Raw genomic sequence first — 15,587 nt, 5'->3', positions numbered from 1 at the left:
ACTTGAGCGTGCGGTAAAAATCTGAGGATGGCTGCCAGAGGCGGGGCTTAGGGAGAGGGCAGTCATTGGCTGGGGGCAGTATGACCCAGAGATCAGTGATTGGTTACTACTAAGAAAGAAGGTCAGAAACGAGACTGATACTGATTTTTTCTTTACCGAGGATTCCCAGCCTGACGATGGGGAATATTCATGAGCATGTGACCCCATGCTGGAGAATGAAAGGGCAATTGAGAGCATTGAATTGGTGGAATGGACCAGTCCCACTGTAGAAGCAAAGAAGAATAATGGAAAAGTTTGCATATGTGTAGACTTGTGTGACTTAAATAAGAACATTAGAATAGACAAGTATCTGCTTCCCATAATACACAGATTCTAAACAGCATGCAAGGCACGGATATGTTCACTACCTGGGACCTTTTGTCCAGATATAACAAGATCACCGTGACTGAAGATTGCAAGACCTTACCACATTCTTTACACCAATAGGGTTGTTCCGGTACTGTAGGATGCAGTTTGGACTCGCATTGGCAGAAGCGGTATTCCAAAGGGTTATGACCACAGCGTTAAAAGATTTAAAGGTAACTATGGTGTACCAGGATGACATTCTGGTGTATGGTAAAGGAAGGCAGAAACATGACGAGAGGCTAAAATTGATGTTGGACAGATCACAAGAAAGAGTATTGAAGATTGAATCTAGCAAGTGCAAGTACAGGAATGACCAAGTAGACTATATGGGCAATGTAGTCAGTGGGCAAGGTTACAGGCCTAAGGATGATGCGATTAAAGCCATAAAAGGAGTGTCTAATCTGAGTAACAAGGATGAATTGAGATCCTTTTTGCGATTAGCAGAATATTATAACACGTTTATAAAGGGTTTTGCGAGCATCACAGTAGCACTGAAGTTGATGAAAACGGGAGCAGCTTTTGAATTGTCTTCAGTGTGTGAAAGTGCCATGCAGATTATTAAAGAGGGTGTCTGTGCGTAAGGCACCTAATTTGGGAGGTTTTGTTCTGGGCCAACCTACGAAAGTTATAGTGGATGTCAGTGAGCAAAGATTGGGAGCAGTGTTATCATAGTGATTAGTAGGAGTAGAGAGAACTATCTGTTATTCATCCCAGAGATTTACAGAAACTGAAATTAAATGTTCAGTTTTAGAAAAGGAAATGTTAGGATGTGTGGGGGGTGTGAGCCACTATAGGAAATATGTGTGGGGAAATAATTTTGTGATTACCACAGACCACAAACATTCTGCGGAAGTACTAACGGTTAAGGGTATGTACAAAACTACACCCTTATTTGCGAGACTCTCCTTAAGGATGCAATATTATGATTATGAAGTGAGGTATGTTCCAGGGTCTAATAATAAAATGGCAGATTTATTGTCGAGATTCCTGGTGTCACAAGAGGTTCAAGATGAAGATTTTAGAGGCTATGAATAAGGAGAGATGTGAGGAGAAGATTGGTGAGGATGAGTTCATGAAGGATGTTTTGGAATGTGTGTTGATGGGTTGGCCATCTAAGCAAGGGAAGAATTGGGCGTGTTTTGGAAAGTCAAATAAGAATTATCTATGGTAAACGGCATATTGTTGAGGGGAATGAAATTGGTTCTGCCAATGGTTTTGATGAACAATATAATAGCCTTGCTCATCAGAGTCATCCAGGAATAAGGGGGACTAAGCAACGGGTTAGATAAAGATATTGGTGACCTGGTAATGATGTGAGTATCAAGAAGAGTGTGAGAAATTGTTGGGAGTGTCAGAATTCCGACAAAAGCTGTAAGGTCTTTACATTGTATATCAAACCTGTTACGACCCCAGTGGAGCATGGAAGCAGATTGGGATTGACGTGTTGCAGCTGTATTAAATTTAAAGCCTGATTTGAGATTCATGTTGGTCCTGGTGGATTATTTTATGAAATGGATAGAAGTGACATTTGGCAGAGATGCAGGGTCAGGAGAGGTGATAAACAGGTCAGCAGGGGAGGGGAGAATGATACCCAGAGGTTGTCGTGACCGAGAACAGGGGACAGTTCAATGGGAAGTGGACTGCTGCATACGCGGAGTTAATTGGAATTAAGTGGAAATGTACTGCTTTGTACCATCCCCAATCTAATGGGTTGGTGGAAAGGTGCATTTGTGTGTTGGTGGAGACTATTGAACAGTCAGTAAGGAATGGAAATGGAAATGGAATGGAAATGATGTTAAGGTGCCAGTTGCAGGAAGAGTAAGGAGCATTCGGATGGATGTTAACAGCATTGCAAGGGTATCACCTTTCAAGTTGATGCGGGGCAGAGAACCCAACACAAAACTTAACCCTAGTTGGGTTAATGAGATGAGTGGTAATGGTGAGCTGAGCAATGAACAGGTAAGAGCGTGCATTTTGAAAAGGCAAAGGAAGTATGCAGGGAACAAGGGTGAGGAGAAGGTTAATGTTAAGATTTTGAAAGGGTTGATTAGGTGAGAATCAGGAAGGGGCATGAGGTGAAGCAAGGTTTATCCAAATTCTGGCACCCAATAAAAGTCAATGATGTGTGCCATCAGGGTGGCAAATAGTTCTATATGGAAACTGGACATGGTGAGCTAGTGGCAATTTGATAGAACGACTACATGGTAAGAGCAAACTACGTTTCCCAGTAATATGTCAACTGTCACGTAGGATGGAGTGGTGAATGGAGGTAATGAGGTGGATGATGGACTAGGGTGTACTCAGAGGCAAGAGGGTGAAAGGTCTCTGAGTAATAGTGTTGTGGGGAGCAGCATCCACAGATGTTTGAAGAAAAGAGTGGTCAATCCAAAGATTACTTTATGCAATGAAATGTTTTTACCTTATGCAGTTTTGGTAGTTTCTACAATCCATACATAGGTTGTTTCATGTTTTATGTACTTTAGGTAGTCAAGTTAGAGAAACAGATTTTCAGCAATTTGCATTTTTCAAGTTCTGGAGGGAGGAGGTGTGTTTCATTATGATGTCACATTCCATTTCTCCTGGGATTTGGAATGTGGAATGTGAATTGAAAGTGAACTGAAAGATGTGGTGAAGGAGATGCGGCTTGAGGTGTCAGTGGCTGCAGGCATACTTTGTGACTTGATTAAACGGAGTGATTAACTCACTGTGGTTGAAGTCTTCCTTGTGTAGGATACCACAGATACATTGAGATTATTCGGTGGATTGTTTTTGCCATGCTGCACTTGCATCTTGCCAAAGTATCGCTCAGCCGGAGGGACGTGTGGGAGGATCTGTGTATGTATAGGGCCGGGTAGTTGGCAGGTAGCTGGCGTTTAGGGGGGGGGCGCAACCAGGGATGTAATACATCCTGTGTGAATGAGTAGGAAGTGAAGCAGCAGCAGGAGATAAAGGTAAGTGCAGGAGGGGTGAAGAGTTGAACCCCCATTTGTGGGTGCTTTAGACAGAGGGTGGGGTAAAGGGTGGGCCCCTTTGAGGAGGAGGTTCGGGGAAAGAACAGGCAATGGGGGAAAACGATTTGTTGTATTTGCTGTGCAGGAAATACCCACGCAGTAAAAACATGAAACTGATTATCAAAATCACGAATCCAGGACTTAAACTGGAACAGCAAATACCATAAAGTCCCATAGGTTCACTGTCTCACCAGCTAAAGCGGTTGTTGTGCATGACCTCTTATTTGCAATATCCTCCTGCTGTGATATCATGCCAGAGGCTTATGGAATTAATAAACAGTTATGAAGTCACGAGAGGATATGGCATTTTCTCTGCCAGGTATTTTTCTTTCCATTTGTGGGTTCCTGTGGCATGAGGGGGAAGAGAGCCTACATTGTTTTATATAGTCACCTCCAACACTCCTCTCCACCACCCCTTGCAATGGGACATACAAAACAAAATTATAGATGGGTAGCTTTCAACTACTGTATGTATTACACCCCAGTGTTCCAATTGACATAAAGTTGATAGCTAACAATCTCCTGCCAGGAGGGCGGACATGGCCTTTAACGGCACGCCAGCCTGAGCTAAGGCAGGCCTGAGCGAAGCAAGCGCCTCAGCACGGGCTGTTGGCCGTCACAGGCCATGGCCACCCTCCTGGCAGGGCATGAAAGCCATTCACACTCTGGGGTTCGCCCGTGGTGCAAATGGCTTTCTTAATTTTTCATTGGGAGAGCTACAATGCTTGCGCAGCCGATCTTGCGATGAAAATTAAAAAAAAAAGATAGCCGCTGCCACATGGAAAAAGTACCTTTGCCATGTCTACGGTGGTGGCCAGACGGGAGGAGCGCCGGGACCAGAGCACAATGCTCCAGTCCCGCAGGTAAGTGGAGGGGTTGGTGGGGGGAATCAGGTCATTTTGGGGGCAGGGAGGCAACAGGGAGAAACTCCCAGGTGCCGCAGGCTTCGAAGAAAAAAAAAAGATAACCGCCACCTGGGGAAGGGCCTCGGTGGCTGGGTCAGCGGGCAGGGATTGTGTATTCTCGCCTGCTGTTCCAGCCACCTGATTGGCTGAGTACCCTTCCCTGGGTGCGAATATTTTTTGTATGGCTTCCATTGACAGGCTCGACAGCAGGTCCCTGCCATTAAGAGCTCAACTGTCGAGCAGGATACTGCTCCCTAACATTGCTGCACAGGCCTGACAAAGACACAGAGCAGCACCCAACTTGGCCTTTCAGAGTCAGTGACCTGCTGCATAGCACAACCTCCCTTACTGACACATGCTGTGGCTCCAGAGTTGTCAGTTTGAAAGCCATGCCTGATGCGATTAGCATAGTGGGATAGCGAAAGCCCAAGGATGTGAGGAAGATGGGGGGAGGAGGGAGAAAGATGGCAGGCATGTATTATCCTTTTTGGGGTGGGGTAGAAGTAAGCCACATGAGGGGAGGTATTTTCTTTTCTTTTTTGGGGTTTGGGTATTGTACTACATGAGATCGGGGACGGGGGTGGCAGGATGGCAGGTGTCTTTCTTCCTTTTTGGATGGCAATTAGAGGAGGGAACCATACTGTGGTGGGCGGTATCAGGACATATATTTTCAGAGTTAGATGCTTCCCCTATCCACTACCTACACCGCAGGTGCAGGGACAACTTGGAACCCCTCTGTGGAATAGATCCCTGTTGTCTATAGCTGGACATATTTCTTCATGTTCTAGCCCCGCCAAAAATATTAGATGGGTGACTAACAATATTACAGCAAATGTGGGCATAATAGCCCACACTGTCTGGTTAGCTCCTAAATTCTTGATAGCTTTGTGACTAAGACTCAATTGTTTCCCTGCCGACAAAGTTCTCCTTAAGCTAAATAAAATTGATAATTACATTCCATTAGAAGGCTGCAGAGGTAAAAATCTAGTTTGCTTTTCAAGAGTTGCTAGCAGAGGGCATAATAATGAGTGGTCTTCTGCATCTACAATTGTGTCTTGAGCAGATATATAAATTACAGTCATATAATATGATTGCTTTCATACCTACATGCCACATTGCTTTTCTAATACATGTATGAATATGTATTTTACTGTGCATTTCGGGTTTGGATGTCTAACCTTCTGCCTATTCTTATTTTGTTTGCCAGTAGGATTAAAGTAATCACGAAAATAAGCACCAAATTGCCAGAAAAAATATATCGCTTTACTTTAGTCTTCGACCAAGTTAAGTGCTGATTTGACATTATTTGCTTATATAAAATTGTTTTAGGATGTCTGCCTTTGATAAATAAACCTGTGAACATCCATCCTTACTCTGAGTCCTAGCCACAGTTCTCAGAGAAGGAAAGACGGCACTACCAACCAACAGCCCTCAGACCACAATAAAGGTGCTTATGTCACAGGCAATCTTTCTTAATACACAACTCCTAAGGCTATCCTAATGAGTATATATGGTTCAATGTTATACACATTTTAATGTTAGGGTGTGTGATGAGAAACAGGAGATGAGTACAAGCCCAGTGTGATAAGTACTTAGTGATTCAAGCATAAAACCCTTTTATCCAAACCATGTTTGTCAACTGTAAAAAATCTCTGATCCTTCTTATGTTCCCATAATGCTGCTAGACTTGCAAAGCAGGGTCGAACCCTCACTGGTTTTATTTGTTCACTTTCCCTTTCTCATAGACTGATTTCAAAAGAATACAATAGGAGTGTGCCAGACTGGCCATCTTGCAATGATAATTTACCAGAAAATAATGCATAGGACTATTCTAGTTGTTGATAATGTTCTTTGCACAGTAAGACAAGTTTAACATTCTTATTATGACTAAATATACACTGGAAGGGATCATTACAAATGAAAATTGAAAATTTAAAAAAAGAGGCAGTTTGCAACGTTAGTACAATTAAATAATTTCCTTTTTTATTTTTGAAATAGACTATTTTGCAACAACAACAAAAAAATACAGCCCCCCTAAATTATTTGTTTTTTCCGCTCCATCCTCTGGATAAGCAGCTGCAATAACGGCTGGGGTGGCCCGAACTAATGTGCATGTGGCAACGCAACCTTAACCACATAAACAGAGATAGAGTGAGACAGAAAAAGACAGATCGAGATTGAGAAAGAAAGCACAGAGACAGTGAGAAAGAGAGTGTGCGCTAGATCAGTGTATGATATGCCAGGCACACAGTCTATATTAATTGCTTTTGTTAAATTAAGGTTACACCATTATACCCCAACGTTGCATTATTATTGGTTTGTCAGATGCTTATCTATGGAATATATACAGATTTCTTTATTTTGTATCGTTTGGCTTTAGTCTGTTTTCCATATTACTATTTGATTATATTAAATGTAATAGAACCATTACCACCTAAAATTGAATTTTGATGGGGCACATTTAAAAGTATTTTCTAACCAAGTCTTTCGCTCACCAATAACAACTGGCGCAGTAATGTGGCATTCTTATCAGTGACTTTCTCTTCTCTCTCTTTGAACTAGGTGTTCCTTTCTGAACTTGAGGAAGGTCGAGTTCTAGTGGGAACAGTGAAGATGGAGGAAGCTGTGGAAGTCACTACTGAAGGGAACTCCCTCATAAAAGCGGTGTATCAGAGCCGGCTTCGCCTTACAAGACTCTTGCTAGAAGGTGGGGCCTACATTAACGAGAGCAATGACCGCGGGGAAACCCCCTTGATGATTGCTTGCAAGACAAAGCATGTGGACACACAGAGTGTCAGCAAAGTCAAAATGATTAAATATCTACTTGAAAACCATGCCGACCCAAACATCCAGGACAAATTTGGAAAGACCGCTCTGATGCATGCATGCATAGAAAAAGCTGGTTCTGAAGTGGTCTCCTTGTTGTTGCAAAGCGGAGCGGACCCCAGCCTTCAAGACCATTCTGGATTCTCAGCACTTGTTTACGCAGTGAATTCAGATGACAAAGAAACCCTCAAGGTTCTTCTCAATGCCTGCAAAGCAAGAGGTAAGGAAGTTATCATCATTACAACCGATAAGTCTCCTTCCGGTCGGCAAAAAACGAAGCAGTACTTGAATGTTCCACCTTCACCCGACATGGAGGGATGTCATTCACCTGCCTCCTGCACTTCCCCCTCAGATATAGAGCTTAAAACATCACCCTCACCACATTCAAATACATCAGAGAATGAACATGAACTTTTCAGCTTTAAGGATATATCTGGAGATCTCCTTGGTGACAGCAAAGTTTCTTCAGAGCCAGGCTCACCAACGAGGAAGCCTAATCCAACCCATGTTGGAGCCAGGTTTCCACAGCTGCAGCGGCTGCACTCTGAACCTTGGCTGAAGATTCCTTCTTCGCTACTTCACCAGCACAAAGTGTTGTCTTTGCAGGAGGAACTTCAGGACATTACCCCGGAGGAAGAGCTGTCCCTCAAAATGAACGGCCTTGCATTTTCAAAGAGGTACTTCACCCGACACCAAAGTATTGATGTAAACGATACAGCTAATTTGTTAAAAACATTTGATTCTGCTGGCCCAAGGAAACTTTCCTATGATGAAATACACTCACTTTCCCTGGATTTAGATGCAAATCAGAACAAGAGTGAAATTCCAGTGGACCAGGATCCAGATTCAATGCATGCAATTGCTGTTTCAAGCTTAAGCAGCATTGTCCAGAGAAGGAGATTGGGAGCAAATCACTACAGCTCAGATTCCCAATTGACCACTTCCAGGGGCCCGGCTACCTCAGAAGACAGCAAATCTCTTCTGGAAAAGAAGAAAATGCTTTCACCACCGTCACTGCTCTCAAATTCCAGAGAATCACTGGAGAACACACCCCTGAGCTGTTTAGGGCGACGGAATCCTGCTGTTCTAGAAAGAAGGGGATCAGGGGCCCTTCTTTTAGATCATATTGCACACACTAGACCAGGTTTTCTTCCGCCATTGAATGTGAATCCTCATCCACCCATACCAGATATCAGTGCCCACAGCAAGATTACAGGGATTATTCCGAGTGGCCCTAAGCCATTCATGCCTACAGCGCCGACATTTCCCAAGGAGTTCAAAAGTAAGAAAATGTTGCTGAGGAGGCATTCAATGCATACAGAACAAATTAAGCAGTTGGTAAATTTTGAAGAGACGATTGGTTGATACATTTGAAAACCTCTCCAAATGAACTGGAACAAATATGAGGCACTGAAAGGTCTCCCCTTCTTTTGACCAAAAGCAGGGCACTTAAGTGATAGGTATTATAAGCATGCAGAATTCTGAAGCAGTATTGTCCAAACCAACCGATACACACAGCATGTGCGACTTCACATACAGAAATGCCAATTTCTGAAGTAGCCATCATATGCAACTAAAATAGTGAATATTATATTTTACCATCATTTGATAAGATTGATTTAAATACTGTATACTTCAGCTACTCAGTACTGTATTGTCAACAAAGAAATCAATACATTTGCATGTATGTTTATATCCACACATATTGATATTCCTTTTTAAATACATTGAACTTTGACAAATATTGGAATACCTTCTGAATGCTAGAGGAGTCACAGCTCAGCAGGTTTAAATCACTTTTCTTTAGTCTTCGAAACCCCTACTTTTGTAGTTGGACATGTTTCATTCAGTCGAACATCCCCATCTTGCAACATGTTCTTGGGTAGACATTCTTCTTGCCCAAAACAAGTGTTGACGGTGCCAATTCTGCAACTGCTCATTCTAACCTTGCTGAATCTATCCTTGAAACACATTTAGAAATCAGACTCAGATGGCTGATTTCTCACAAACGACTAAAACATTTATTTGGGTGTACCTGAACAAGCTGCTTGAACTGTTAGATAATTTATGAAGCAGACATATACCCACAGATTCCTGTGTATTCAGAGCAGAAACAACTTTTGAGCTATTTATGATAGAGAAATTCATTGGAAGAATTCAGAAAAGAAGCAGGAAATGGGTTGCACAGCGGTCGAGCAAAAACAAAGAAAGAGTTAAGACAAATATGACAGCTTCTACATCTACGGAAGAGTGAAGATATTCTTTACTGAATGAGCACCTTTTCATCTTCGGAACATTTTTCCTAAACGTGGGTGCCTACTTAACTAAATGTTATGACCAATCAAAGTCCAAATGGTTGAACCACGGGTACACCCACACAATGGTGTTCATGTGGGCAAGTGTTTCAATGCATTTCCGGTGGTCTATTTGACTCACGTGTTTAAAGAGAAGTGTGAAACGCATCTTATCCACTCTGCCTTACGTACTTGCTAGGATAAGTGTAGAAGTGTATTATTGATTACAGAAGTGGAAGGGATAGTAACCAAATGTTATCCATGGCAACACAATGCTTTGGCACAGTGTTGGAACTGTAAAATGAATGCCATAGGCATCCTAGTCGTGATTTAGTCTTTAACAAAGTATTCTGTATCTAGGTGGCAGGAGTCTTCAGAATGTCTGGTACTTTTGCTACTAGTTTTGTAAAGAGAGGTCGACGCATGCTAAAGAATTTATCACGTTCTACGAGGAGTTGCAAACTGGCCTTCCACTATGTCATGTGATAGGTGATGTGGACTCTCAGATGTTTCAATGCAAAGTCTGGTTTCCTTTGCAGATGCCTAGACAAACTGATGTCTCCTCAAAGAGCTTTGAGTGATTCCTGTACAGCGATACTTACCGCCATGTTCACTGTGACAGGCTTCGCCAGAGATGTTACCAATGGTGCACACTGTGACAAGAGGCCGTACCAAGATGTTTGGAAGATGGGTTATGGGAACAACTGTTGACACTAATGTATTGGGGTTCATTGCACCGCATAATGTACTTTATTATGTGTGATCACATGCTTTCCCCCAACCACTGCCTTAGCTACAGATATGTAGTACTGATTTCAAACAAGAGTACCCATAGGTGACCACAGATGAAATACTAAATCTTCATGCGGTTGACGCTTAGCATCGTGCACCTACGATGTCTAGCAGAGATGAAATACGTATGAACACGTATTTCTGATGCGCAATGACAGAATGCTTTTACTGTCTGTGACCTTTATTTAATAATTTATTTCTTGAGTGATACCAGTTACAGTGTTGTATGAAGAAAATGCAGAAAATGCAGCCTCTTGACACAAAATCTGTACAGGATATTTAAGATATTTTTGAAAGGAATACAGATTTCATTATTTATATCTATTTATGTATATGCATATACGCACACATTGCTAGATATAGATAGATTCATAAAGATGCATATTTAAAACATACAATTTAAGATTAGTTTAAGGAGCAGTTGTATTGTGAAATGAATGAGGCTTTGTTGTGAGAATTGCATCCCAAAGCACATAAGAAATCTACTATACAAACATTACTTGTGTAGCTCTAGGCTTGTGGTCTGTCCTGTAGATGTTTCCCCAATATTCAGCAAGTGTGGCTCACTCTTAGCCAGGCACAACTGGGTCTACGTTTGTGTTTGCGTTTGCTCAACTATTGTTACCTCTTGTGATTTCTTGTTATTTTACCTATTTACATTGGGTTAGCATTGAGCGGACTGCTTTGGAAAGTACTTAGGGTAAGTGCTTGTTACTGGGCACAGCTACAGTTATGAAAGGCAGGCACTGACAGTTGAAAATGCTTTGTGACCCAGTGTTGCCCAGCCTTGTAATTTGTCTGTACTCTTTCTATAGAATTGTCATATAGTCAGTACTATGTTTGTTAAAAAAATGTGTATTATTTTTATAATGCTTTGTGACATCAAAGTAAGAAGAAGACACTACAAATGGGTATATTGATATATATAAATGCATATATAATATATATATATTTATTTATTTAATAGTGAAAGAAAAGTGTTTGTTCTTGTCTCTTTGCTGAATTCTCTCCCTAAAATACTTTTTGTAAACTGCTCACATTAGCATTGTATATCTTTCATATATGTATGTGGTGTTATTTCACTCTCTTGAGAAGGTTTCGGACATTTTTGTCTTTAAAGAGGCTGAAATATAAATATTGCAAGGCCTGGTCCGATTGTCTAACTCACATCCAAAGAGCAAGATATTGCCAGTGCTCATTAACCGTCTTGATGCCTTGTCTGATTTTCTCTGCTTTTGTAGTATTCCCAGTGAAAACATGCAGAGTACAGAGAGTTTCTCTCTGGAATTGACGCTGGGGAAGATGGTTAGATGTTTTGATTGTATGGTATTGTATCTAGGCATTGTTTCCTTTAATGGGAACGACAATTTGAGTGCAATGTCTCGATTTGACAGTTGAAAAGCGTTGTAGTCTGAAAGATAGTTCTACATTAACAGACAGTACATCTAGTATTTGCGGGATGGAGAGAAAAGTGTAAAATCAAATTGCAGGAGGGATTTTACTGGGAAAAACCAAAAGCAGTGTAATTGAAACCATGCTGTCCAAGTTAAACAATGAAAATAAATATAAATGTTAGAAGATTTAGATCACCTAGTGTGGCTTATTGAGTCCCATGCTACTAGAAATGAACAACTTTAATATTTGGAAATAATATGTAAATGCATTGAATGTGATACAGGGATATGGGAATTAAAACTTTTCCTGTGATATAGAACTTAAAGTTCCCACAGTAACCCAAATAGCTGAGGCTCACATCTGAAGACGAGTCCTACACGGTGTTAAGATGTCGAAACTATTGCACTATTACATACTTATCCTCATTTTGTGGTTGAACAAAAAAGTTAGAACTACTGACATCATAACTATTAAAAATATGCAGAATTCTTTACGCTGCCAGAAAACCCCTCATCTCATTATTGATGTGCTTGGTTGTGAGAAACTGTGGATTTTACTATGCTTGATGAAGCAGAAAATTAAGGGAATGTTTTAATGGCAAATGTAAACATACTTTATGAAATGAAATGTTATTTGGAAAGTTGAATCCGAGATATGTTGTTCATGTTTAAGTGCACAAAACTGTGCAGTGGATTATTTGCTTACAGCTGTTAGTATATACATTAAAACATACATGCACAGTTTCAGCAGTTAATAATCCCTTCACTGCAATGCTCTTTTTTCCCTGCATAACAATTCCAGATGTGTACTGCTCTTGGGAGCTCTTTAGGCAGATATTTGCCCTGCCATGGCCCTTCCTCCTGACTACATGGCCAGTGTTTGTATGTACCACTGAACATCAGCAAATGTCAACAAATATTTACAGATTTAAGTCAGTTGTTCCAGGAGCACGATCGCTTCAACCTAAAAATGTAAAATCCACTTAATTTGCATCCTCTTTGCAGCTAATTACCGCCAGTGCGTAACCATAGAAACATGGCAATGTAGTTGCTGTACTTTCGTGCATAGAACTTTGCACCAATACTTTGTCAACCCTCTACATGGAAGCATTCTCAGTCCATTACTACCAATCACTGGAAGGAACAATGTGGGTTGTAGAACTTTCAATGTTATTTTATACACTCACAACAATCCCAATAGGTTGATAAGCTATGGGTGGGCAAGAGGAACACACGTGTGTATGGACCTCTGAAATGATATGAGGATCTTCCCATTCAAAGCATTTCTTCTTCACTCAGGTTCCTAAATGCTGTCCGTCCCCTGTGCACCTTTCTTTCATGTCTACTTTTCGCACTGATCAAAGTGCATGGAATCCTAAAACAAACCTTTTTTAAGTGTCCGTCTTCAGCTAATTCTGTCTCCACCATTGTCATTGTGCTTTTACCCAAATATCTCTTTTTCAAAAAATAGAGCTAACATACCAATAGTTCCTTGGTTAGAAGACAGCCTTTTCTCCGGTATCAAAGCAACACTAGACTAAGGACATTATAAAGTCCATGCATGATTTAATAGCAATGCTGAGTCCGCCTCCTGTACATCACTTCATCTGCGGAAGAGCTGGTGCTGTGGAGACAGGAACAAGACGTTTGTTAGTCCCCTATTTTACATCAACTGTGTTGATGATCCCCTCCTCCCCCACTGCCCCTGGGTATCTCAGATTTTCATATAGATCTTTCTGATGTAGAAGGGGAGAGGATTGCCTATCCTCAGGGAGCGCCTTTTCTTTACCCCCTTGGTGTTTCCATGCCGATCGCTCATTTCATTCATTGATTGCTTTGATCAATTAATGAAATATTTTTCAAATGCATTGTTATTGAGTATACAATCTCGTATTCCTACTTGAATATTGCTTCTACAGTGTTCTCCTTTACTTACACATGTTTTGTCAATGTAGGAATTAGTATAAGCCCAGCCTAGATGTCATTCCTTTGTCATGCTTTTAAATTGTGAAATAATTGAAGCAAGCTCCTTTCAATGTGACAATATTAGAAAGATATACTTAAACAAAAGTAATATAGTGCATCTGAATATAAATTATTATGATTTTTATTTCAGCAATTGATAAAGGGTGTAGCCCGAAACATGTCACTCATGTGTAACAATACATAGGAATACATAGAATGAACTCAAGTTAGTTATCCATTAGGAATTAAAGGGAGTTGTGAACTACTGAATTCACATACTTCCTATATAGAATGTTATGTGTTGCTCTTCTGCACCAAAGCTGGTGCGAGGGACATGATACAAGAGGGTAGATTATTGGAGGTGTATGGGGACAAATGAGAAAGGCTGACAAACCTTTTTTCCCCATGCAGTTTTCTGTATTAGTACCTTCTGCTGCTTGGCAAGACTCCTCGTTGTTTGTCCTATTGCTCTGCTGAGAACCAATGTAGGGTTCTTTATTGGCTCAGGAAACCAGTCCTCCAAGAAAGAGAGATAGAGTGACATTTCTTTGTAATTTCTCGTGTGTTAAGTTTTCTACAGTCGAGGTATCAAATGTTGTGATTTTCCTCACTGTCTCCACACTTTGGAAACTTGCGTCAGTGTCTTTATATGACCATTTCGTCTGTTCACATATTTCTAGGGCATTTGAATTTACCAGGCCATAGGGGAACTTTTTTTTATTTGTATCGAGGTTCACACTGCAGGATTGTAAAAAGCCTTAAACCACAAGGATTTCCTTCTGTGTTACGTTTTTATCCCTCGAAGTTCCACAGACCTCTTCTTGGATTCTTTCATGTGCTCTTAAATTTGTTTTCTGGTTGGTTATAGTTGTTTCTAGTGCAGGAAACATTCAATTTGTAAGGCTAATATGTCTACCTGCTTTACAAGTTTTCCTTTTTTCCAAAACATGGGTACATCCCGCCATTAGAAACTGCTCCAACCATTCGTTAATATGTTTTCTTCTGCCTGGGCCAGGGCCTTCTTTAACCTGACCACAGACAAGTTTGTGCAATGAAATGTAAAATCACTGCATGGCTTACATCCCCTTTTCTCAGCTTCTGCTATTGAAAGAGTATTCAGTAACACAGCATGTAGCATTAAAGTGCTGAGACAATTCCTGCATAGATAAGGTCACTGGCTGGACCGGCTCCATTTTGCTTTGAAGGTCCTGGACATTTTCTAGCATTTTAATTATAGGAGCATGGTCGACCTGCAGTGCACTTTAGATACGCATTTGTAACGACTTGTGGGATTGTTCACAGCTTCCTCAAGAAATGTTATATATCTCTGGATTTTCCATAAACTGCAGCCACCACATCTTTGCTCCATAACTTAAGACACTATCTACTTGGATAGAAAGAATTATGGTGCACACATCCTCATGCTAGCCCCACTTTGTTTCCTGAAACCCGATATTCCACTTGAAGCATTCTCTTTGTTTGCACTGTAGATGTGGACGTGACATGGTTATGCTCTGTTACACAAAAGCATTGCAGGACTTTTTTGATTTAAAAGCTGTCTACCTCAAGTTTCAAAGCAAACCTATGTAGGGATCAGGCCATTTAATACATTTCTGGAGGGAACGGTTCATAGGCAGATTATTCACCTTTTACCACAACGTATCCATCAGCAATGTTGACCCCTGAAAAGTACTCTAGGGGTACAACCTACAGCATTTTTGGATGGCATATTTCATTACTGAAACAGTATAATAATAGTCTGTTGGATGTTGGACATGATAGCAGTAAAAAATGGTTTCTTCTTACAGCCGTTTATTCAGGTTGTGGATAATCTTTATGCATTTGTGGCCAAGGGTCTACAATGGAACAATCCATTTCAATTAATCAATGGCTATTTGTGATGGAGTACACTGTTCTTTACTGCCACCTCTACAATACTGAGTGGCTTAATCTGCTTAGTTCAAGTTATGTAAATATTTATTTGAAATTGGCAAA

General features: G+C 40.9%; 1 protein-coding gene across 2 annotated transcripts in view; it reads left to right on the top strand.

The window, feature by feature from the left end:
- The window catches only part of ANKRD34B (ankyrin repeat domain 34B), a 265,212-nt gene extending 252,454 nt beyond the window's left edge, over nt 1–12,758 (top strand). For both annotated transcript variants that reach the window (XM_069627548.1, XM_069627547.1), the window contains exon 2: nt 6,884–12,758. In XM_069627548.1, coding sequence (XP_069483649.1) covers nt 6,935–8,512 — 1,578 coding nt within the window. In that variant the 5' untranslated portion in view covers nt 6,884–6,934 and the 3' untranslated portion in view covers nt 8,513–12,758. The remainder of the gene's footprint in view (nt 1–6,883) is intronic.
- Nucleotides 12,759–15,587: the final 2,829 nt, after the last annotated feature.

Source organism: Ambystoma mexicanum, chromosome 6p (assembly GCF_040938575.1).
Source record: "Ambystoma mexicanum isolate Mex_15411 chromosome 6p, UKY_AmexF1_1, whole genome shotgun sequence".
Classification (NCBI taxonomy): Eukaryota; Metazoa; Chordata; class Amphibia; order Caudata; family Ambystomatidae; genus Ambystoma; species Ambystoma mexicanum.
This window is presented reverse-complemented; position numbering and strand designations above follow the sequence as displayed.